Source organism: Anser anser, assembly GCF_964211835.1.
Source record: "Anser anser genome assembly, chromosome: 1".
NCBI classification, from domain to species: domain Eukaryota; kingdom Metazoa; phylum Chordata; class Aves; order Anseriformes; family Anatidae; genus Anser; species Anser anser.
Genome location: NC_139720.1, coordinates 103820318 through 103843860, shown reverse-complemented (window position 1 = coordinate 103843860; position 23543 = coordinate 103820318). Strand labels below are relative to the sequence as shown.

Sequence of the window (23543 nt, the reverse complement as noted above, 5' to 3'; positions counted from 1 at the left end):
TTATTTTAACTTTCCTCCATCCCTCTGCATCCTAAAGTTGCCAGGCCTTCGTGTAGGCCTTTTCAGGTTATATTTGAAGGACTAGGTGATGCTCAGTTGGCATCTAAAAATTGAAGTAAGGTCTCTAAAGACCACTGCTCAAAAATACTGTTGATTATACGGCTTATTTCAGGGAATCGTGACTGACTTCAGAGTACATGTGTGAAGGTGCTCATTGACATTTTGGGCTGGGTTTGTAATGATAACCCATCCTGTGCTTGTCACTGATTATTCAGGTTCAGTCGGAGGTCAAAATGAGTTAAATCACACCCTGGAGTTCTGTGTATACTGCTTCAGAAAACAACAAACTGACAAAATTATAGACTATTTCAGGTTGAAAGGGACCTCAGGAGGTCAAACACCACTCTCCCCCCTCTCCCAGCTTATCAGACAGGACATGATTGGGTTGTTCAGGTCTTTGATGGGCACTTGTTTAAGTAATGCACCACCATCATTTATATCTGATTGGAATTTCTCTTGACGTAACTTGTGTTTGTTGCATCTTATTTTTGTGCTGTGCATATCTGAGAAGAGTTTGGTTTTGTCACCTTTATAATTTTATCACATAGTTGAAGACAGTGGTTAGATTTCCTTAGCCTTCTCTTCTCCAACCTAAACAGATCTGTCTGTGTAAACTGCTTGTACCTAGCCAACGTGGTGGTCCTCCATTGGATGTTTTCTTGTATGTCAATGTCTTTCTTACCTGGGAAGTCCCCAAAAGGACACAGTACTTAAAGTGAAATCTCACAAGCATGGAAAAAGGGATCCTTCTAGTTCTTTTCGCCCAGTCTGAACACTGAGTTGGTCCTCATTAGTCAATAAAAAATAACATACTGTGAGGAAGGTACTGAAGGGGGGCGTATAGGCCCAAAAGAGTTGGTCTGTCTTGGATCAAAATATCTCTTGCTCTTCTTGGTGTCCTGTCTCAAAGTGATGGAAATGTAAAGCATTCTGCCTTCCACCAGTAGCATCATACCTCATTGTTCAATACAACACGATGCAAGAGAGCAACCTCTGTTTCCAGCACCCAGGTCTCGGTTGTCTGATATTCAGGGTGGTCCTGGTGGTCCTAATGTTTAGTAGATGTGGCATTTTTTGAGGCAGTAAATCCCTGCTGAAGGAAGCACTCTGATTTAGTAATAAGTAATTCACCACTGGGTCTTCTTTCCAGGGCTCTTATTGGACAATAGATACGTGTCCAGATATATCTCGCAAGAGGCGGCATCCTCCCGATGATGACGTGAGTGTTACTCTTTCCTGACAGCATGGAGCAGGAGGGGGAATTCCCTTCTTGTTCCAAGGAGTCCTTCCAGCACCAGATGATGCTGTCATTTTGGGGGCAAAGTGTGCACACTGGGGAAACAAAGGCTAGAACTGAATGAATTAATGTGTATATCTTGCTGATTGGCTGTTGCTGCTGCCATTTGGTAGCTAAGTTAATAATGCTTAAAGTCCTTTATCCTGTCTCTTTGGTGACTAAGGCCTAGTCCTCCCGTTTTCTAAGCCATGAACTACAGTGGGGGAGCTGGCTTCCCATCTGCAGTTTCACTTCTCCATCTGTTTTTGATTTGGGCTTCTTTTCTCCTTCTTCCCCATCCACAGATACCACAAGACTCCCCAGAGCAAGAGGCAAGCAAGAGCCCCCGAGGTGCTGTTCCAGTCAGCACAGAAGCCTCTTTGCCATCTGAGGCCACCCCTCAACTGTCACTCCAGAGCACTGCCCCCATTGCCAACTACAGTCAGGTGAGCAGTGGAGAAAAGGACAGAAGCCTTAAGAAGTGAGGGGGGGGGGGGGGAAGGAAAAAATAAAAAGGAAGGGAAGAAGTTAATCAGACAAAATAAGGAGGAAGTGACATTTAAGAAAGGGCTGGATGGCTGGAGCCAGTGTGCTATGGGGGGTGGTTGGTTAACTTCCGTCAAGGAAAATGGCATTTGGGATGGTCTGTTGGGAGATGAGCTAAGTGATAGGAGGTAGCAGTGCATGTTCTACCTGTAGGTAGTGTTTGGATCCCTGTCAAAAGTTACAAAATATAGTATAAAGCCAAGGCCTTATATCTGTCACGTGTGGACCTTTTAGCAGGCTGCAGGACCTGTGGATGTTGCCTCTACTGTAGCCGGGGGGCAGGGCCGTGAAGGGGCCGATGTGCCACCCCCGCTGTACAGTGCCAACCATGACTTCAAGTTCTCCTACTCTGAGATCAATTTCCAGGATCTTAGCTGGTCCTTCCGAAACCTCTACAAATCCATGCTGGAGAAATCATCTTCCTCTCAGCACGGTGAGTAACAGCATGTGTCACATGGGGTGGGCAGGTATCTGCCTACACAGTCTTGTTCGCTGATCTATCCTTACGCTTTCTGGTCTTTCTTCTTCTAGAAGCCTGTGCAAACAGACTTTCCTTCTTTGGCATTCTGTAATTAGTTCTGCCAGAAGCAGATAAGAAATCTGCCTGCCCTTTCTCTATTGCTTCCCCACTAGTTCACTCAGAATAGAAAGGATTATGATTTAAAAATACCTCGTGTTGATACAAAAGCACATACTAAAATGGTAGAAGTGTAGAGAAATCAAGTCCTGAAGAACAGTGTGTCTGAGAAATAATCACCGTCTGACAAGCTAGAAACTGTAAGAGGGAGAGGGTTGTTGCATTTAGGCAGTGGAATTTCCCCCAAAAGAGAATGGAAGGTCGTCACTGTGAAGATCTTTTAAAAGCAGAATTTGTATGAGACCTTGGAGAATTGAGCTTTGTGGGGAGGAAAGCTTGTAACTCCATTCATAGCTCACATTTCTGTGATTGAGGAACCAGCCACCAGAGGGCAGAATCGCTGTAGGGATGAGATGAGATCTGTGTTTCTGCAGGAAACACTTCAGGAGAGTCCCCAGTTGCTGTCCCGATCTTTAAACATTCTTCTAAATATTAGTCTGGTGTAGGAAGGAGTATATGATTAGATGAGCATTTCACCTATGCTGTCAGCTATCATACAGTGCAGGCAGAGTTTGCTACTCTATAGGAGGAGCCTCTTGAAACTTGTAGTTTCAATGAAATAACAAGCTATTACATTTACTACTTTCATCACACTTGCACTTGAGATTACTAGTAGGATTCTGTTGTATGAGATGTTGTACAATGAGAAAGCTACAGAAATGCGGAGAAGAACCTTGACTCCCTTGTGTGCCTTTGTAAAAGTTCAGCAGAGGTCTGTTTTTCAATTCTTCAGCTGTAAGGTAGTCTAGGAAAAGTTGCAGTTTTTAAGGAAATTGTGTTGGCAACTTTTGAGTTAAGATGTTAATATTGACCCTTTTGTTCCATTACAATTAGTAGGATGGTCTAAGGGTTGATTCTGGGTCTAGTGAAAAACTGAGGCTTGCTTGCAGATGGTCAAGTAAGGTCACTGAAAGTAAGGAATGGATAGCTCAGAATAGTGGGCATGTCATGCCTTTCACTGTGACTGTTCTCAGAAGTTCAATGTAAGGGGACAATGAACTGGGAAAGCAAACATAAGAGACAGCAGGAGCTCCTGATGTGGGGAAGAATGGATAACACCTGATGCTTTTGCATGTAGATGATGTCTGAAATGGAAGAGGATAGAAGTGACACACCCAATGAATTGGGAGGAATTAAAGTAATAGAATCAATTTCATAGAATCCATAATAAAGAAGCCCTGACATGTGCTCTGTGTGTAAAAGCAATAGAATGTGTGACTTTTAATGATCTGTGTGAGGAAAAACTGTGACGGTTCCAGACCATGCTGCTTGTAGGATAGGAGCTGAAAGGAGCTTTTGGAACCAGCAAATCAGATTTATCAACTTCTTTATTTTGTAAATGTTTTGTTGCTTAAGTTTGCTTGTGGTCATTTCTAGGAAAACAACACGGGCATGAAATTTCCAGAAAACCCGTGTTACCTGGTGTATATAGGAAAAATCCAAGGAGGCATTTAAGTGCCTAACACTGTACTAAAAGGTTAACTTCTGCTGGGGCTTTCTTTTAGAGCCTTTTGTTCTGAAAAGGACCTGGAGCACAGTGAGAACATAACTATAAAGGTGCTAATTGTTGGCAGCCTCCAGAGGGCATTCCAAAAGCTTCATAAATAGCAGGATGAGCAGTGTGAAATTAGAGATGGATAATTTAATCAGAGGTCTGATTCAAACAGCTCTTAAAGCTCCCTCCTCTTTCACTGCACAGGTTTCTCTTCTCTCCTTGGTGACATGCAACCCTCCAACCACAACTACTACATGTACCAGCAGCAGCAGCAGCAGGGTCCCTCAGCAGTGGGTGCTGCTCCCCCACTCCACACTCCAACCCCAGACGGTTGCCCGTCCCAAGGGGGAAAGCAGCAGGGTGGTGAAAGTTATGTCCCTCCACCAGTGATGTCCATGCACCCTCCTCCAATGCAGCATGGAGGCTACCACCAGCATCAACAACATCACCCACACTCCCACCCACAGCAGCAGCCACATCAGCACCAGCAGCAGCAGCAGTCACAGGCTTCAATCAACAATGCTGGCTTTGGTAAGTCAGGGTTGATGGAAAGAACAGCTGGGGAAAACAGAGCAATGGGGAGCCCTCAGACAAATTCCACAAGTGAGCTTTCCCTAAGTGGTACCTGCAGTGTGAGTAGAAAAAGGGTGAAAATGATTATGATTGAAATCTGAAAGGGAAATTGCCGCCTTACTGAAGGAAAGAGGGATACAGTCACACTTGGTTTGGGATTGTGTTTAGGGATGGAGAATAAAGTCAGGGACTAAATGAAAAGGGAGGCACCACACCTGGTCTTCCAAGAGAAAAAAGGTTTTCTAGCTACTATAGCATTAGGATCCTTGGTGAAGAGTGGACAGTCATTTTGTATTAAGGGATGGAGGGAAAGTGTATTCTGTACTGTAACAATTTTTTACCTATTTCATTCCAGCATTTCCCCCTGATTGGTGCTCCAACATTGATTCCCTGAAGGAAAGCTTCAAGATGGTAAACCGGCTGAACTGGTCTAGCATTGAGCACTCCCAATTCTCAGGTCAGTGTTGGCCTAGTGATGAGGTCTAGTCACTTAGTGACTAGGGACTGTAATCTATAAAATTTGGGAGTGCTGTGCACAGTGTTCTGGATTTTTTTTCAGTTTAGCTTTGTCAAGTTTGTTGATTTCTCAGTGACTCAACTCTTCCATTTGTAAAATGAGGGGTCCTGTTTCATGGGTTCTATTAAAGACCCTAAAGCACTTGAACGCTGTAGAAATTTTGGGCAGGAAGTATTAATTTATAGATGTCAGAAACCTAACCAAGATTTTTTCCCTTCTGCTCCTCCCTCCCTCCCTTACCTGAGTCAGTGAGACAACACCTTAAAAAGTGGGCTCTCTAGTAGTCCAGTTACCGATTAAAAGCGGTGAAGTTGGGTTTGTGGGGGGAAGGTGAGATTTAGAGGTGGAAAACAAAAACTCTTTACAGGGAAGACTGCAGTGTTAGTGCTGTCTTTGACACCGTTCTTGTACTCTGCAGAGCTGATGGAGAGTCTGCGCCAGGCTGAGCGGAAGAACTGGACGCTGGATCAACACCATATTGCCAACCTCTGTGACTCCCTTAATCACTTCCTTACCCAGACTGGTCAGCTCCCTCATCTGGTCGGCCCGCAGCAGCCCCCTCGAATCTCTGATTCTTGTGCCCTGAACAGTGGCAAACAGGAGCAATCCATGAACCAAGGTAACTGGGATGGAAACCGAAATGCCATGCTAATGAAGGTGCAGTTCTCTGAATATCCTAAATTACTTGCCACCTTGCTAGTCAGTGCAGCACCAAGCAGTTCAGGGCTGGGCTGTCAGAAGCCGTCCATACCAACTCAGTCTCCTCTGACTTTAAAGAATTATGATGTCCTATGTTTACGGCCTGGATACACCATTATTATGTGATGCGTACTGCTGAAAGGCTACCTGTCCAGACAGAAATTAGATTAACCTGGAAAAGATTAACCTGGAAAAAGAGAAGGGAAGGGTTTTTTTTGGTTTTTTTTTTTTTTGTTTTGTTTGGTAATGGTAAGATTTAGAGTTTGCTGTTCTGGATGGCAGGAGCTGTAAAACAGAAAGCTTTCGCTCTCACTTCAGAGAAGGAATGACTTGACAAAAAGTAAGAGGATGCTCTCTGAGCTGAGTGCAGAGGATAACATGGTCTTGGTACAACTGTGATGGTGTGTGTTGCCTAGTGCTAAACTAAATGAGTTCAAAAAAATAAATATTGAGCCATCTTCTGACATTTTTCAATGGAAAAAAAATCTTTACTAATAAGAGAAACTCCTGCAGGTGCCAAGAACAAGATCCTTGACCAAGCTATAGCTTGTGGTTAGGATCCAGCAACTGAACACCACCTCAGTATCCCATAGGTTTGAATGGGTTGCTTTATGGCTGAGCTGCAACCCAGTCAGGACCAAGACAGCTGACCAGAACATTAATAGCTTGTTTTACTTCATTCCACAGTGAACTCCTATGGTCAGCCCCAGCCTCCCCATCTCTTCTCCGGGCCATCTCCTATGTACCAGATTTCCACCCAGGATTCTCCAGGATATAATCGACCAGGTAAGAGGCAATGTTAAGGCATATTTATACCACAGAACATTGAAAAAACAGAGAATCACAGAACAGCTTGGGTTGGAAGGGACCTTAAAGAACATCCAGTTTCAACCCGCCTTCCATGGGCAGGGATGCCACCTGCTAGATCAGGTTGCCCAGGGCCTCATCCAACCTGGTCTTTAACACCTCCAGGGATGAGGCAACCACAGCCTCTCTGAGCAACCTGTTCCAGTGCCTCACCACCCTCTGAGTGAAGAATTCCCTCTTAACCTCTAATCTAAATCTCCCCTCTTTTAGTTTAAAACCAGTGCCCCTCATCCTGTCATTATCTGATTGAGCAGAGTCTCTCTTTATCTTTTTGTAAGTCCCCTTTAAGTACTGAAAGGTCACAGTGAGATCACTCCAGAGCCTTCTCTTCTCCATGCTGAACATCCCCAGTTCTCTCAGCCGTTCTTCATAGGAGAGGTACTCCGGCCCCTTGATCATCTGTGTAGCCCTCCTCTTGTCCTGTTCTAACAGATCCACATCTTTCTTGTGCTGGGGGCCCCAAATCTGGACACAGCACTCCAGATAGGGCCTCACAAGGGCAGAGCAGAGAGGGACAATCACTTCCCTTGCCCTGCTGGCCACTCCTCTGTTGATGCAGCCCAGGATGCCATTGGCCTTCTGGGCTGCAAGTGAGCACTGTTGGCTCATGTCAAGCTTTCCATCCACCAGAACCCCCAAGTCCTTCTCTGTAGGGCTGCTCTCAGTGAGTGCTTCTCCCAGTCTATGCTCGTGTCTGGGATTGCCCTGACCCAGGTGTAGCACCTTGCACTTGGACATGTTGAACCTCATTAGGTTCACGTGGACCCACTTCTCAAGCTTGTCCAAGTCCCTTTGGACGGCATCCCTTCCTTCGGTTGTACTGACTGCACCACTCAGCTTGGTGTCATCTGCAAACTTGCTGAGGCTGCACTCGACCCCACTGTCTGTGTCGATAAAGATACTCAACAGTACTGGTCCCAGGACAGACCCCTGAGGGACACCACTCGTCACTGGCCTCCACCTGGACATAGAGCCACTGACCACTACTCTCTGAGTGCAACCCTCAAGCCACCTCCAGTCACGAAGGACCTCACCCGACTGCCCAGATTTTTCAAATATGACAAAGAGTGGCATGGCAACTCCATCAACCAGTTCCCTCAGGACCCTGGGATGCATGTCGTCAGGCCCCATAGACTTGTACTTGTTTAGTTTCATCAGGTGGTCTCGAACCTGCTCTTTGCTTACGGTGGGAGGGACTTTGCTCCCCAGCCCTCATCTACAGGTTCAGGGAAATAGGAGACATGCGAAACGTGACTGGCATTGAAGACTGTGGCCAAGCTGTTAAGTACCTCAGCCGTCTCCATGTCTGTTGTTACCCGTTCACCCTTCTTGGTCATCAGAGGGGGAACACTCTCCTTGACCTTTCTTTTCTGGCCAATGTACCTATAGAATCCCTTCTTGTTATTCTTTGCATCCCTTGCCAAGCTCAGTTCCATCCATGCCTTGGGTTTCCTAATCCCATCCCCGCACATCCAGACAGCATCTGTGTACTCTTCCCAGGCCACATGTCCCTGCCTCATGCCACTGTCTGTGCATTTCTTCCTTGCACCTGTTTAACCAGCAGGTCCTTGTGCAGCCATCCTGGTTTTCTGCCCTCCCTGCTCACTTTTTTAGACAGGTGGATGGAGAGTTCTTGTGCTCTTCAGAAAAACATCCTTGAAGAATTGTAAGCTATGTTCAGCTCCTTTGTCCCTAAGGACGGTGTTCCAGGGGATCTCATCCACTAGGCCTTTAAATAGCTGGAAGTTTGCTCTTTGGAAGTTCAGGGTCCTGACATTGCTTGTTGTCAGGCCCATGTTCCCTGAGATTACAAACTCAACCAAGGTGTGGTCACTGCAGCCCAGACTGCCTCCAATCTTAACTTCTTTAAAGAATTCATCTGCACTGGTAAGCATCAGGTCCAGTAACTCTTCTCCTCTGATAGGTTTGTCTAATAAATGGACCAGGAAGTTCTCCTCAACGCATTCTAGGAGTCTCCTGGATTGCTTACAGCCTGCTGTGTGGCTTTTCCAGCAGACATCTGTGTGGTTGAAGTTCCCCATCAGGATGAGAGTGTGCAAGCATGACGCTTCTTGTAGTTGAAGCAAGAAGGCCTCATCAGCAGGCTCCCCTTGATCAGGCAGCCTGTAGTAGGCCCCAACACAAGGTGCTCTTTATTGTTCCGGTCCTTAACTTTTACCCACAAGCTCTCAACCTGTCCATGGTGTGGTGGTTTTACTCGGGTGGGTGGCTGAACTCCACCACAACCATTCTCTCACTCCCCCTCCTGAAAGAGGAACGGGGAGATAATACAATGAAAAGGGCTCAAGGGTTGAGATAAGGACGAGGAGATCGCACAGTAATTATTGTGACGGGCAAAACAGACTCAGCACAGGGAGACAGTAAGATTTATTGCCTATTACTAACAAGCTAGAGAAGTGAGAAACAAAGGAAAGAAACCAAAAGCACCTTCCCCACCATCCACCCTCTTCCACCTCCTCCCCCCAAGCGGCGCAGGGGAACAGGGGAATGGGGGTTATGGTCAGTCTATAGCGCTTCTTCGCCACCGCTCCTTCTCAGTCACTCTCGTCCCCTGTGCTGTGGGGTCCCTCCCACGGGATGCAGTCCTTGCTGAACTGATCCGGTGTGGGCTGCCCACAGGCAGCAGCTCTTCAAGAACTGCTCCAGATATGGGTCCGTACCACGGGGTCCATCCCTCAGGAGCAAACTGCTCCAACCTGGGTCCCCCACAGGCAGCAGCGCCCCCCAGACCCCCTGCTCCTGCGTGGGCTCCTCTCCACGGGCTACAGGTCCAGCCCGGAATCTGCTCCAGCAGGGGTCTTCCACAGGCCGCAGCCTCCGTCGGTGCAGGTCCACCTGCTCCACCGTGGTCTCCTCCACGGGCTGCAGGGTGGAACCCTGCTCCACTGTGGTGCTGCAGGGGGACAGCCTGCTTCACCATGGTCCTCACCACAGACCGCAGGGGACTTCTGCTCTGGCGCCTGGAGCACCTCTCTCCCTTCTTCTTCACAGACCTTGGTGCCTGCAAGGCTGTTCCTCACTCCTCACTCTCTCAGCTGCTGTGTGGTGCAGCGTTTTTTTTTCCCTGTCTTAAATATGCTCTCACAGAGGCGCAAAACAACATCGCTTATTGGCTTGGCTCTGGTCAGCAGTGGGGCCCTTACCAAACATGGGGCAGCTTCTAGATCCTTCTCACAGAAGCCACCCCTATGGCCCCCTGCTACCAAAACTTTGCCACGTAAACCCACTACACATGGCTGCTCCTCAGAGGCTTCTCTTCACAATCAATCCATTCCCTACCACAGAGGGCAACACACCCGCCCTTCCTTCCCTGCCCATCTCTTCTGGAAAGCTTGTAGCCCTCTATTCCAGTGTTCCAGTTACGTGATTTGTCCCACCATGATTCCACGATAGCAATCAGGTCATATTTTTCTAATTGCACCATTGTTTCCAACTCCCCCTTGTTTCCCATGCTGTGTGCATTGGTGTAGAGGCACTTCAGCTGGGCTATTGGTCTCATTGCATTTTCAGAGGAACCCTTCCTAACTGCTTTGGGACAGTTCTCCAGTATTTCTCTGTTGTTTCCTAAAGAGACAGTGTTCCCAGGTTCACTTCCATCACTCAGAGGTATGTCCCCTTCCCCTGCCGCATCTAGTTTAAAGCCCTGCTAATAAGGCCAGCCAGCTTGCTGCCCAGAACACTCTTGCCCCACCTGGCCAGGTGCGCCTCATCTAGTGTCAGTGTCAGTCTCTCAAAAGTACCTCTGAGCTTGTAGGACCTTGAGCTTAACACCAGCCTCGCAGCCAATTGTTCACTCGGTCCATTCATCTCCTCCTTCTTGGGTCCCAGTCACCAACTGGGAGGATAGAGGAGAACGCTACTTGCACTCCTGATCACTTCAACATCTTTCTGAGGGACATAAAGTCCTTTTTTATATTTCAGAATCTCTTTGTTGCAGTCTCATTTGATCCTACATGAAAGAGTAGGAATGGGTGATAGTCTTCAGACCCCACCAGGCTTGGTAGCCTCTTCATAATATCACAAATGCAAGAACTGGTTCCCAAGTCCTCTATGCATTTCTCCCAAAACAAAGTGCTTCTCTGATGAAGCACTGAGGGTAGAGAGAGATTGGACTGCAAGGGACCCTCCATTAGTACTCCGGCAGGGTTTAGAATTTCAAGGAAAAAAAAATAATTTTTTTCACCTCACATAAATCATCTTACAGTCCAGTCTCACCTTCAGTTGGTTGCTCGAAGGAAAAATTACATGAGAAGTTTCTGTGGCCGAAGTCCTTTGTATTCTGTCAGCAATTAGCTGGGAGGAAAGTTAAGGAAGCTGAGACTGAACCTCTATAGAAGCTGCTGTGGAGAATTTCACAGCACACCACCTACAGACATTAGTAGGTGCTGTCTGACGGTAAGAAATTCATGCCAGTAGTGTTCTTGCTTGTTAAACTGTTGGAAAGAAGTCCACAATGCTTCTATGATTTCTTTGGCCAAAGGCCTGCTGTAAAAAAGTACAACGTTTTTTCTTCTAACTGTTCTTTCCCTTTCTCTCTCTTTTTTTTTTGGCTCAGCTCACCATCTGGTCCCTCGGCCTCCAGGGCCTCCTCCAGGTGCCAATGAGGAAATCCCCGATGATTTCGACTGGGACTTGATCACTTAGCGAGTTACAGACTTAAGAGCCCGTCCTTTGTGAAGGACGCGGGAGGCGAGGGGGACATGGGGTGAATGGTGCTGCACCACCTTCCCCAGCCTCCCTACCTTGCCTGTATATAGATATATATTCTCTATCTCCGCCAGAGAAGCCACCGCAAGATGCTGCCGAAGATAATCCTTCCTTGCGTCCTGTTTTATCTTTTTTCTTCTTTTGTTTATTATTATTATTATTATTATTGTTATTATCAATAATTGAGCACAGCCCTTCCCCTCCTCTGGTGGCCTCGGACGCATCAGATTGACTCTTTCATGTTGCGTGGTGCCCTATGGAGGGCAGAAAGATGGTTCCTTGGTGCCACGAAAAGACCTCGGAAGGTTGAATCCTCGAGTGCATCTTTCTCTGCCTCCATCATTTTGCGTTTAACAATCCCTCTTTCCCTTCAAGGTGGCCAGTGAATCTGTTATATTGGCTACCGGAGTGAGAGAGTCTAGTGGACCCTGGGAGCCTGTAGTTATGTTGTTTCTTAAATGTTGTAAAGGTCGGGGGCTAAAGGGACACTGGAGGGGTGATCTTAGCTCTGTGAACTTTCTCGCACCCGCAGAAAAAGCAAGAAAAGTAGTAGATATCCCAAGTACAAAGAGAGGGTAATCTCTGAAGTAGGGAGAACAGAGCTGAGCTGGGAGGGAAGACCTGAGTTTGGAGAAATGAGAATGTAGCAGATGTAGGTTTCAGAATGCAGTGCCATCTGTGAGGACCAAGAACGGTTTTGAGGGAATCCTGACCTGTTTTGTACACTGCCTTTTGCAGTCTCCAGGGAGGTGAAGTCTGCATACCCATCAGGTAAAAGAAGCAGTCAGGGGGTGTCACGATGCAGCGAAGTCTGTTCCCCAAAGCTTTTAATTTCACCCCCCACAACCAACCCTTCAAGCCTTTTTTCAAAATACGCAGTGAGACTCTCACTTGCATATACAAATTCAGAAGTTTTCTCACTATCAGTATTTGTTCAGTTTGTTCAGTTGTTATTTGGCCCTCTCCCCCTTGCACTTTTTTGGAGACTGTCCTTGCCTGTGGCTTGAAAATGACGACAGGTGTCTTGCTGCATAGGTGTAAATTCTTAGTCAGTGGTTCCACTTTGTGAACGGGCGAACGGTGGGAAGAGGAAGCTGCTGCTCAGAACAGAGGTGAATTAGGGGACTTCTGGTCAAGGGGCTTGAACCCTCTGGTCAAGTAAGTGGGAGGCCCTTACAAGTGATTTTTGTAAGAGATGCATTAGAAGAGAGGACGAAGTGGGGCAGATTGTTAAACTGAACAGCCGGAGTATAGTACAGTATAAAATGAGGAGGGTGGGTCAAACCCTTGCAGTTCAGCTGGGGAGATAGATGATGGAATAGAGTGTAAATCCCAATTGATGGGTTCTGTTGGCACTTGCAAATCAGGAAGGCAGAAAAGGTGCAGGAGCAGGAGTGAGTGTTGAGATGTCTCCTCTCCTAAACTGTGTCCTTTGTTCCCCTTTTTGCTGGTATGGCTCTGTTCTGTCAAACCTTTTGTTTCCTTTACATGTTTTATAAAGCCTCCCCCCAGACTTTATTCCCTGTTTACCAATGAAGGGAACAAGACACACAAAATATCATGGCGGCTTGACGTACCTGGGGCAGAGGAGGTAATAACCTCTACTCTGACTGAAGGAAGGTGGGGAACTAACATTGCTTTTTAAATTTGCTGTAGGGATGAACCAATTGGATCTTTGTCAGGGAAGTGGACAGAGTCTCATTGTATTGGGGAGGGGGGGGATGGGACTTTTTTTCTTTTTTTTTTTTTTTCTTTTTTAAGTGTGTGTGTGGGGGGAGTTCATCGTTGAGTGTTTCCAAGAGAAATGAGGAATTCCAGAACCAACTTCAACATGGAGTCAGCTGTTATCTCTGCTGCCTCGGGATGGGAACGACACAACTTGGAAGCATGTGTGATTGGTTTTCTGTGGAATGTGGCACCAGAGACAACCTCTTGTTGGTGCCAGTTAGTGCTTTGCAGAGGATGTTACTGAGAGCCGGCCCTGTGGATATCTGAAACCACCAGAAGAAAAAACAAGAAAGATGGCTCCTTCTGCATATCCAAGTGCTCCTCATTTGCATATTTGCCTCATTTGCATATTCAATCGCTCTTCATTTGCATATGTAAATATGTGCCGGTCAGTGTGCAAATTAGCCTCATTCCTCTGTCCCTGAAATAAATGTGCATTGTTAGTGTGTGGGAAGGCATCGGGTTGGCTACACGGAGCTCTGCTGCAAGCTGGTACCAGCCTGCGGGGAGCGAAGGGATGCAAGCCTGTCCTGGGGAGCTCTTGCAGGCCCTTCCTCAGTGGTGTGGCCCACAATGTTTTGTTCAATGGTCAGGGAGAGAGGGGTGTGGTCTCACAAGTTTATTTTTGTGCATGCTTTCTTAATAAAAAGAAAAAGTGAATGTTTATGGTTTAACTGTTTTGGTGCCAGTATTGAATTTCTTATGGCGGTGCCTGACAGGTGGGCTTGGAAAATTGCCAGTTACCTTGTTACCAGCTACCTTGGAAATAGCCATGTCCACACCCAAATTCTAACTTAGCAGCTTGCACCTGTATGTACATTGACAACCTAAGAAGTTTAGGTTGCAGGAGAAAGACTCAAAAGTCCCTGTAGCTGCCTGTCTTCCCAAAACTGCGATCAGTGAGTCTTTCAACTCACACGTTTTCCAGAAAGGCAATGAAAACTATACCGTGGCTTAGTTGCTTGTCATAGCATTTATCGACCTTACTCCTTAAACCACATCCTTAGAGTGCTTAATAAGGAACAGGGAACATTCAAGCCTGGGGAACACCCCTAAAAAGTCTGATTGGAAGCAATTTTTATCCTCCCCTACAATAAAGACATAAGCACATCTCTCTTCTAGAGAACAGGACATGACTGAGCTGAAAGAGGCTAGTTCTCCACCTTCCTGGGAGTCAGAATAGAGGTTATCATTTCTCAATTCCAAAGTTTTCCCAACTGTGTGATAGTCCAGCAGCCATCTAATCTAGTTCATCAGTGAAGGCAGCTGCTCAAATTCTGCTTGTGATATCCTAAAATGCTGTACGGACATTTGGGTCGTTTCAGGCCACCTCCAGAAAGGAAAGTTTGGGACTACTGGTGGAGTGAGTGTTGGGGAGACAGTGAGTGAGTGCATGCTTATGAACATAGTTATACATTGTGAACTGGGCCAGTTACTACTGTACAGTGATGTATTTGTTGGGATAAAGAGATATCTTGGTCATCTACCAGGGCATGAAAGTCTGTTAAATGCAGCTCACTGGGACAAATTCTGATGTACTGCTGTAAGAAAATGTAGTGCTTCCCTCTAGGTTTGTCTTCAGAAAAAACCCTCTCAGGCCCCAGTATAGTCAAATGAGAGGAAAGGTGGGATGGTGGATTCCAAGGAAAGACACCATTGTTGATTTCATCTGCATTTTATCAGAGACAGGAGATGCAGAACATCTATAGTAGACATATGCAAATAACCGATGAGTTCCTTATCTAGCAATTCAGAAGTTAAACTACATGATCCCACCACAAATCGTTCACCAAGCCTACTTTAAAGTACTCTGGGTCTCCTGTTTCACCAGAGTCATCTGTCAAAAGATTATCACTCTTGGTATTTCCAGCTTCCACTCTCTTTATCGCAAGACATAAAGGGCATTTGCTGATGCGATCTGAACCATCTCAGTGCCCTCTGTGCAGATACGTTGATTGATCAGATGTGTTGGAGCAAAAAAAAAGCAGAGAATTGATGTACAGAGCTCGCTCTTTCTGCATTGGTGAAGTCCTGCATTAGACTGTGCTGCTAACATCCTTGTCCGTTGAAGTCTTGCTTTTGGCGAAGGAGAAAGGGGTTGAATGTGTTGGTTCATCAGTAAAGGCTCCTTCCAGGACTCCTTGCACTGTTTGCTGTGCCTTTGCCCTGAAGTCCCGACCCACAAAAACATAGAGCAGAGGGTTTATGCAGCTGTTAGCATATGCAAGTGCTGTAGAGATGTGATCCCAGAGGATCAGTAACTTCAGTCCTGTTCCAGGAGTAGCTACAAGGAACAGAATCCCAACTACATGGTATGGAACCCAACAGATGAAGAATGCAGCTACCACAAGCGTGATTGTTCGCAGCATCTTGCCTTGTGGCTTATGAAACTGACTTGCACACATTCTGAAAGCAATAAGAGCATAGCAGACTGTCATTACGACAAAGGGGACCATGAAGCCGAAGACAGCCCTAGTTATTATCATTAAGGCGAAGGGTACAGGATAATGATCCACATCAAAATTTCCCAGTGAGTCATTACCACTGTAGTCACTGTAAAAATCAAGCAAAACATCAGGAAGGTCAAGTAGATTTAAATGGAGGTCAGCATTGGATGGTACAGACAAGTTAGTATTAGGCAGATCACTACCAGATTCCAATAGCCTGATGTCAGGATAGGCAGTGGAAGTTAATAGGGAGTGCACATCTACAGAGGCATACAGATGGTGAGCTGCTGTGGTTGCGTCTTTGTTGGTGGTTATACTCTTTGCCTGGAAATCTGGATAATTGTCAGCAGGCTGATGAGTGAAGATGGTGCTAGCATACATGATAGTCGGTACTAAAGTTGAGTTTTCTTCCAATAACTTAGTTATAGGATCAATGTCATCCATATAATCTAGCATTTCATTATCTCCAAAATTGTACCCACACTCAGTTTTGCCATCTTTGTTGACGATCTCACGGTAGTGAAAGACAGGACAGCAGAAAATGAGGGCCAGGATCCATATGCCACTGCATACTAGTGATATAAATTTCACCGTTCGATGATTTTGACACCAGACAGGTTTCATCACAAGGAGGCACCGGTCAATGCTGATTGCCATGAGCAGAAAAACACTAGCAAACATGGTGAAGATTATGATCGATGGAATGATTTTGCAGAGGAACCAACCATATGGCCAGTGTTCATGGAGGGACAAGTGAACAATGTAGAATGGCAAAGATAAGCAGCACACGAAGTCAGCCACAGCAAGGTTTAGGAACCAGACAATGTTCACAGACCTTTTCATTTTCAGACCAGCTACCCAGATAACCAACCCATTGCCTGGAATACCTATGATGAAAACGAGGATGAAGATAGCAAGGGAGCCAATGGTTTCTGGTGCATAATGTACAGCAGCCTGTTCATGTGAACTGCTATTAATCAGGAGTGGAGGCATTCTGTAGTTGTAAAACAGAAAGCAAATTAGTAGGCAATTCATACTCCCCATTTTTTTTTTAAAATCTGTACTGAAGTATCTCTGAGGAAACAGTACTGACCTGGCTGGATACAAAGGCATCAGTCTATACTAGTTTGTGCTAAAGACTTACTTCTACTGATCTGACCGTTCTACAGCTTCATCATTCTCATGGTGGCTAAGCTATGTAAGTCGCACTATTCAAACAGGGATTTTGTATATGTACTTATGTTCTATTTCTGTCACCCTTTTTGATTTCAGTCTGGTTCTTTTTACTCTCCACTCTAAAATGGAGCTCTCACTTTACTCATGCCCACACAATCACCAGGTGTCTTTCCTGATTGACTTCCAGCTTTGCACGTAATTTTCTTCTTCAGAAAGACATTTAAGTTCCTTTTTAAGTTCCAGAAAGCATTTTAGTTCCTTTTCTCTTTAAAATGAACAGTTTCTTTTCCTGGCATAACCAGTGAAATAGGTTTAGGTTGAGAAAGCAATGTTTGTTTTAATGAAAGGCCCCTGCTCTACTTTCTTGACATCATAAATAGAACAGACAGGACAGCAACAATGCTTGCTAAAGGATATTTTTTAGGGAAGTCTCAGTAAAGCACTTCCTTCTTGCTTTTCTAGCCTATGTATCTGTGTTCTGAGCTCTCTGCTAGATCCTTGAAAAGGTAGTCTTGATGAGCAGAAAGACAAGAAATTAGTGGTTTAAGAATGACAGAGATTTAGTTATAGAAAGACAAAATACAGAACAATAGTAATGTTCTTGAGCCCATTAGGTGTCAAAAGCTGTCCTATTGCATGACAACAAAACTGAGCCACAATACAATTCAGTGTGTTTTTAAAACTATGAAAAGTGGCAATGGAAATACTAATTATTCAATCATTCTTGGACTTAGATACTAGTAAATTAAGAAGGAAAAGTGAAGAAATCTAGAAAAGACAAGATAGGTCCGAGAGAAAAAGCCTAATATTTATCCTGTAGGCATTAACAGAACTGGTTATAAAACCCTTGTTAACTAAACCCTTGCCAAATCAACGAAGACAGTGTTGTTGCTGTATGGTCCCTAAAAGCGTTACTAGAAGGCAAGGAAACCGCATAGGCGAGAGCTGAATACAGCCTGCGGAAGCAACAGAGGAGACATGAATAAGACAGCTAAGACCAATTCTACTTAAACCTCCATGCCAGTACTTAGATGCCAGTCAGGGATTGTTGTGTGCAGGACTAAATCTACAATAGTATTAAAAGATCTGAATAATCAAATTCTTTCTTGCATAACATGTAGTCTAAATGTGGAGTGATGCACAAGTGTTCAAACTTTCACCACAAAGAAAATGAGATAGTTGCAACAGACGTTGTAATTTATCTTTTTTGTAACAATTGCTCACAGGCTTAGGTGAGGGTGACCCATGAAGAAAGCTATGAAATAAGTTCCTGGAAGGCAACTACGGTATTAACTTAAAATTCTAACAAGTTTGTTCAATTTCCTGTGATGTTGTTGTTACATGCAGAAGCAACTTTACCAGGAACAACTGGAGAAAAGTGCTGCAGAAGCTGAATCTGGCTGCCTCCCCATATAGCTACAGAAGATGGTATGAAGAGGGCAGGGAATCAAGGAATGCTGTAAAGACGGTAATGCTGTCCACAGTATGTTTTCCGGAGTGTTAGGAGGGCTACTATGCGGTTATGAAGATGGAAACAGGAATTGGAGGGAGAACAGAGGCTTTTAGAAGTGAACAGTAAAAAACTGCAAGCTGAAGAGGAAAGCAGAATTCTGTACCTACCCCGGCAAAACAGCTATTTCGGTGTGTCAGGGAGCGAGAACCATCAGTCCTGTCTCTGAAGTGACTGAAAAAAAAAGAAACGCTCAAAATATTTTAGGAACTGCTTTTTTCCTCTGTGTACATGTATATGCAAACTACCCTTTCCGCCCTGAAGGAAATGCTTACGATGACTCATATTTGAAGTTTTAGAAGGCAATTGGCTAGTAAAATAGCAAAATAAAACCAACCAACCAAGCAAGCAAACAAAACCTTTCAGCACTGTCAAAACAAAATATTGTCCTGAGTCAAAGAATAACAGGAAGCTAGGGAGTGATAAGCACAGACACATTCTTTATTATATAGTTTCCATAAGACAACACAAGATCACAATAGCAAATCAGATGTCTTGCCTATTGGCATAACACTGACTTTTTCTTCATGTAAATCATAAATACAAACACCACCATGATATCATTAGGTGTCTGAGCTACTGTTTTATAGCCATTTCATCTTTTGTCAGATCGGCACATTCATCTGTCTAATCCCATTTCTTATCATTCTGGATTCTTATCAATCCAGATAAGCTTCTGTCCCAGCCTGAGACAGTTTAGTTCACCAAACATAGAAGATTGTACTCAACAAACCGTAATCTTTTCTTTTTTTTTTTTTGGGTGTGTGTGTGTGTTAAAGAAAGAACTTGACTGATGAAAAGCTGGAAGTGGTTAGCTGAAATGCTGATACCACAAAATGTATCCACCCTATAAGAAAAGGTAAGGCATTTAAAATGTGTAGCAATAGGGTTCCTCTCCAACACACCTGATTTGGGAAATCAAGAGACTGCTAGCAGAAATGGCAAAGCCCAGACATAAAAGATTTGGCCTCAGTATTTTGGTTTGGAACTGGAAAGTGAGCGAGGATTGTGGAGAGTTCTGCTCCTGGGCATGTTATCTGTTCTGTGAAATACATAAATGCAGACTCAAAAAAAAAAAAAAAAAAGTGACCATATGACCATAAACAGGAAGGCAGGCCGGAAATGGGCTGTTCCCCCAAAGATGCATGGGCTGTCAGCAGCCCACAAAGACAATTCCTCTAGCTGTATCTATTCTCAGCTGCCATCTTTCCTGAGAGAATCCTGAGACCCTGAGAAAGTCATCTGAGAGCTGAATGAACTGACCTGTTGAAAGAAGCGTATTCCTATTGGCTTCTACTGGTCAAGGGATGCACAGCCTTTTCACCAGCATATGACTTGCTAGCTCTAGTTAAAACCTCTCTTGCAAGAAGGTCCTTCGCTACCAGTTGTTTCGGCTCTGATTCCTCCAGCTACAACCTCTCCCTTGCAGCCAACCTTATCACAGCAAGCACTGTATCTTTTGTCCCAACCAGCTCATTCTGGAGAGTGAAGATGAAGAGGTACCTCTGTATGTTTCCAAGCCAATGAAACTTTCAAGCAGTTTAACTTTGAGCAGTTTTACACCTCAGAATGAAGGGGTTAATGATGTGGCCACTAAACGGACATGGTGCAAGAAGGAAGGAAGACATTTTGTCACTTTCAGAAAATGATTATTCAGATCAAACCAGACCTTTGACTTGCAGCTGTGATATTAATCCCAAATCACCATACTATGATGACGATCATCTTTTCATCTCTTCTGGATCTCTCCCTTCCCCAGCTGGGAAACAGAGTTATCTTAGGAAGGCTGTGTTTCACAGAATCATAGAATAGTTGAAGTTGGAGAGGACCTTTGGAGGCTGTCTAGTACACCTCACTGCTCAAAGCAGGATCAGCTAGAGCAAATTACCTAGGACTCTATTGTTTTGATATCTCCACAGAAGGAGACTCCCCAACCTCTCTGGACAATCTGTTCCAGTGGTCAACCACCCTCACAATTAAAAAAAAAAATAATTTATTTTGTGTTCAGACAATTTCCCAATTCAGTTTGTGCCCACTGTCCCTTTTCCTGTCACCAGACACCACTGAGAAGAGTCTGGCTCCATCTTCTTTACACACTCCAATCAGAGAGTTACACACATTTATAAGATCCCCCTGAGTCTTCTCTTCCCCATGCTGGACAGATTCAGCTGTCACAGCCCTTACTTGCACGAAGGATGTTCTAGTCCTTTAATCATCTTACTGGATCTTCACAAGTCTCTGCTATGTCCATGTCTCCGTTGTACTGGGGAGCCCAGAACAGCACCTAACACTCTAGATGTGGCCTCACCAATACTGAGTAGAGGAGGAGGATCACTTCCCTCTGCTGACACTTGTCCTAACATAGCCGTGGGTGCTCTTGGCCTTAATTGCCATTGGGGCATTAGGGTGCATTGCTGGCTTATGCTCAGCTTTTTGTCCACCAGGATCACAAGGTCACCATTCCCTGCAGCGCTGCTTTCCAGACAGTCCTAAGAATGTACTGGTGCATGGGATTGTTCTTTGTCAGGATAAGGCCTTTGTAGGTCTGTCTGTTGAATTTCATGATGTTCTTGTCCGCTCAGTTCTTCAGCCTGTCCAGGTACCTCTGAATGCCAGCAAAGCCGTCTGATGTGTCGGCCAGATTTGTACCATCAGCAGACTTGTAGAGAGCCTGCTTCATCTTCCTAGCGTTGAGTTAAACAATACCAGAACCAGGGCTGACTGCTGCCAGATACCACTAGTGACCTGCAATTAGTCAGATTTAGCTCTTCTGACCAGCACTTTCTGAGCCCACCAGGTCAAACACTTTTCAGTCCACCTCACTGTTCACTTATCTAGCCCATCCTCCATCAATGTGTCTATAAGGATGGTCATACTGAAATTTATCTTGTATAGATTCAACTGGCCCCCATAACCAATCGACTAAAACCTTAACGTGAGCTACAATTTACTTTGCTTTTTCAGGTTTATTACAAAACTGTAAGTCTACTAGTTACTAAATAGTTGCACCCATTCAGAATCATAGAATCCTAGAAAGGTTTGGGTGGAAGAGACCTTAAAGATCATCTAGTTCCAACCCCCATGCCATGGGCAGGGACACCTCCTGTTAGAGCAGGTTGCTCAAAGCCCCATTCAACCTGGCCTTCAGCACTTCCAGAGAGGGGTCTCACAAACAACTCTGGGCAAGCTCTTCCAGTGTCTAACTACCCTCAGAGTGAAGAATTTCTTCCTTACATCTAACCTAAATCCACCTTCTTTTGGTTTAAAACTGTTATCCTTTGTCCTATCACTACACTCCTTGACAGAGTCTCTCCCCAGCTTTCCTGTAGGCCCCCTTTAGGCACTGGAAGGCCACTGTAAGGTCTTCCCAGATCCTTCTCTTCTCCAGGCTGAACAACCCCAACACCCTCGGTTTATTCTTCATAGGAGAGGTGCTCCAGCCCTCTGATCATCTATGTGGCCTCCTCTGGACCCACTCTAACAGGCCTATATCCTTCTTGCATTGGGGGCCCCGGAGCTGAACACGGTAGTCTATGTAGGGTCTCACGAGAGCAGAGTAGAGGGGGAGACTCACTTCCCTTGACCTGCTGGCCACACTTCTTTTGATGCAGCTCAGGATACAGTTAGCTTTCTGGGATGCAACAGCATATTGCTGGCTCATATTCAGTTTTCCATCCAACAAGACCCCTAAAATTCTTCTCCATAGGGCTGCTCTCAATGCACTCATCACCCAGCCTGCATTCATGTTTGTGACTGCTCCGACCCACGTGCAGGACCTTTCCCTTGGCCTCATTGAACTTCATGAAGTTTGCATGGGCTCACCATTCAAGCCTGTCCAGATCCCTTTGGATGGCATCCCTTCCTTGTAGCATATCAACACTCAGCTTGGTGTTGTCTGCAGACTTGCTGAGGGTGCACTTGATCCCACTGTTCACATCTCCAACAAAGATGTTAAATAACACTGGTCCCAATACCATACAATCATAAAATCATAGAAACACAAGGTTGGAAAGGACCTACAAGATCATCTAGTCCAACTGTCCTCCTATCACCAATACTACCCACTAAGCTATTAAATCATATCTCATAGCACCTCGTCCAGGTTCTTCTTGAACACCGCAAGGGACAGTGACTCCGCCACCTCCCTGGGCAGGCCGTTCCAGTTCCTGACCACTCTTTGAGAGAAAAAGTTTTTCCTGATACCTAATCTAAATCTCCCCAGGCAACTTGTGGCCATTTCCTTGAGTCCTATGATTAGTTATCTGGGAGAAGAGGCTGACCCCCTCCTCATCACAACCTCCCTTCAGGAAGTTGTAGAGTGCAATGAGGTCTCTCCTGAGCCTCCTCTTCTCCAGGCTAAACAAGCCCAGCTCCCTCAGCCACTCCTCATAAGACTTGTGCTCCAGACCCCTCACCAGTTTTGTTGCCCTTCTCTGGACATGCTCCAGGGCCTCGATGTCCTTCTTGTAGCGAGGGGCCCAAAACTGAACACAGTACTCAAGGTGCAGCCTCACCAGAGTAGAGTACAGGGGGACGATCACCTCTCTGCTCCTGCTGGCTACACTATTTCTAATACAGGCCAGGATGCTGTTGGCCTTCTTGGCCACCTGGGCAGACTGTCGGCTCATGTTCAGCCAGGCATCGATCAACGCTCCCAGGTCCTTTTCCTCTTCACAGTCTTCTAGCCAATTTGCCCCAAGCCTATAGCGTTGCATGGGTTGTTGTGGCCAAAGTGCAGGACCCGGCACTTGGCCTTGTTGAACCTCATCCCATTCACCTCATCCCAGCAATTCAGCCTATCCAGATCCCTCTGAAGGGCCACCCTGCCCTCAGGCAGATCGACACTACCTCCCAACCTGGTGTCATCTGCAAACTTACTGAGGGTACACTCAATCCCCTCATCTAGGTCATCAATAAAGATATTAAACAAGATAGGTCCCAGTACCGACCCCTGGGGGACACCACTTGTAACGAGACACCAGCTGGACTTAACTCTATTAGTCACTACCCGCTGGGCACGTCCCTCCAGCCAGTTCTTTACCCAGAGAAGAGTATACCTGTTCAGGCCACGGGCAGCCAGTTTCCCCAGGAGAATACTGTGGGAGACCGTGTCAAAGGCTTTGCTGAAGTCTAGGTAGACTGCATCAACAGCCTTTCCCTCATCTACCAGTCTGGTCACACGGTCATAGAAGGAGATGAGGTTGGACAAGCACGACCTGCCTTTCATGAACCCATGCTGGCTGGGCCTGATCCCCTGAATGCCACGGACGTGCCAGTCACACTG

General features: G+C 45.6%; 2 protein-coding genes across 3 annotated transcripts in view; one reads left to right on the top strand and one right to left on the bottom strand.

Moving 5' to 3' along the window:
• Window positions 1-13781, top strand: part of FOXJ2 (forkhead box J2) — a 32834-nt gene extending 19053 nt beyond the window's left edge. Inside the window, exons 4-11 of one of the 2 annotated variants that reach the window (XM_083801642.1) lie at window positions 1211-1279; window positions 1642-1782; window positions 2120-2315; window positions 4219-4545; window positions 4943-5044; window positions 5523-5723; window positions 6491-6589; window positions 11247-13781. In XM_083801642.1, the coding sequence (XP_083657768.1) occupies window positions 1211-1279; window positions 1642-1782; window positions 2120-2315; window positions 4219-4545; window positions 4943-5044; window positions 5523-5723; window positions 6491-6589; window positions 11247-11335 (1224 nt within the window). In that variant the 3' untranslated portion in view covers window positions 11336-13781. Of the gene's footprint in view, window positions 1-1210; window positions 1280-1641; window positions 1783-2116; window positions 2316-4218; window positions 4546-4942; window positions 5045-5522; window positions 5724-6490; window positions 6590-11246 lie in introns of both variants that reach the window. The other variant, XM_083801641.1, reaches the window with a different exon arrangement.
• C3AR1 (complement C3a receptor 1) lies at window positions 13125-18998 on the bottom strand. The gene is made up of 2 exons (XM_083801681.1): window positions 18370-18998; window positions 13125-16567 (listed from the first exon to the last, which is right to left on the bottom strand). Exon 2 carries the CDS (start codon window positions 16564-16566, stop codon window positions 15163-15165), a length of 1404 nt encoding a protein of 467 aa, XP_083657807.1. The 5' UTR covers window position 16567; window positions 18370-18998; the 3' UTR covers window positions 13125-15162.
• Window positions 18999-23543: the final 4545 nt, after the last annotated feature.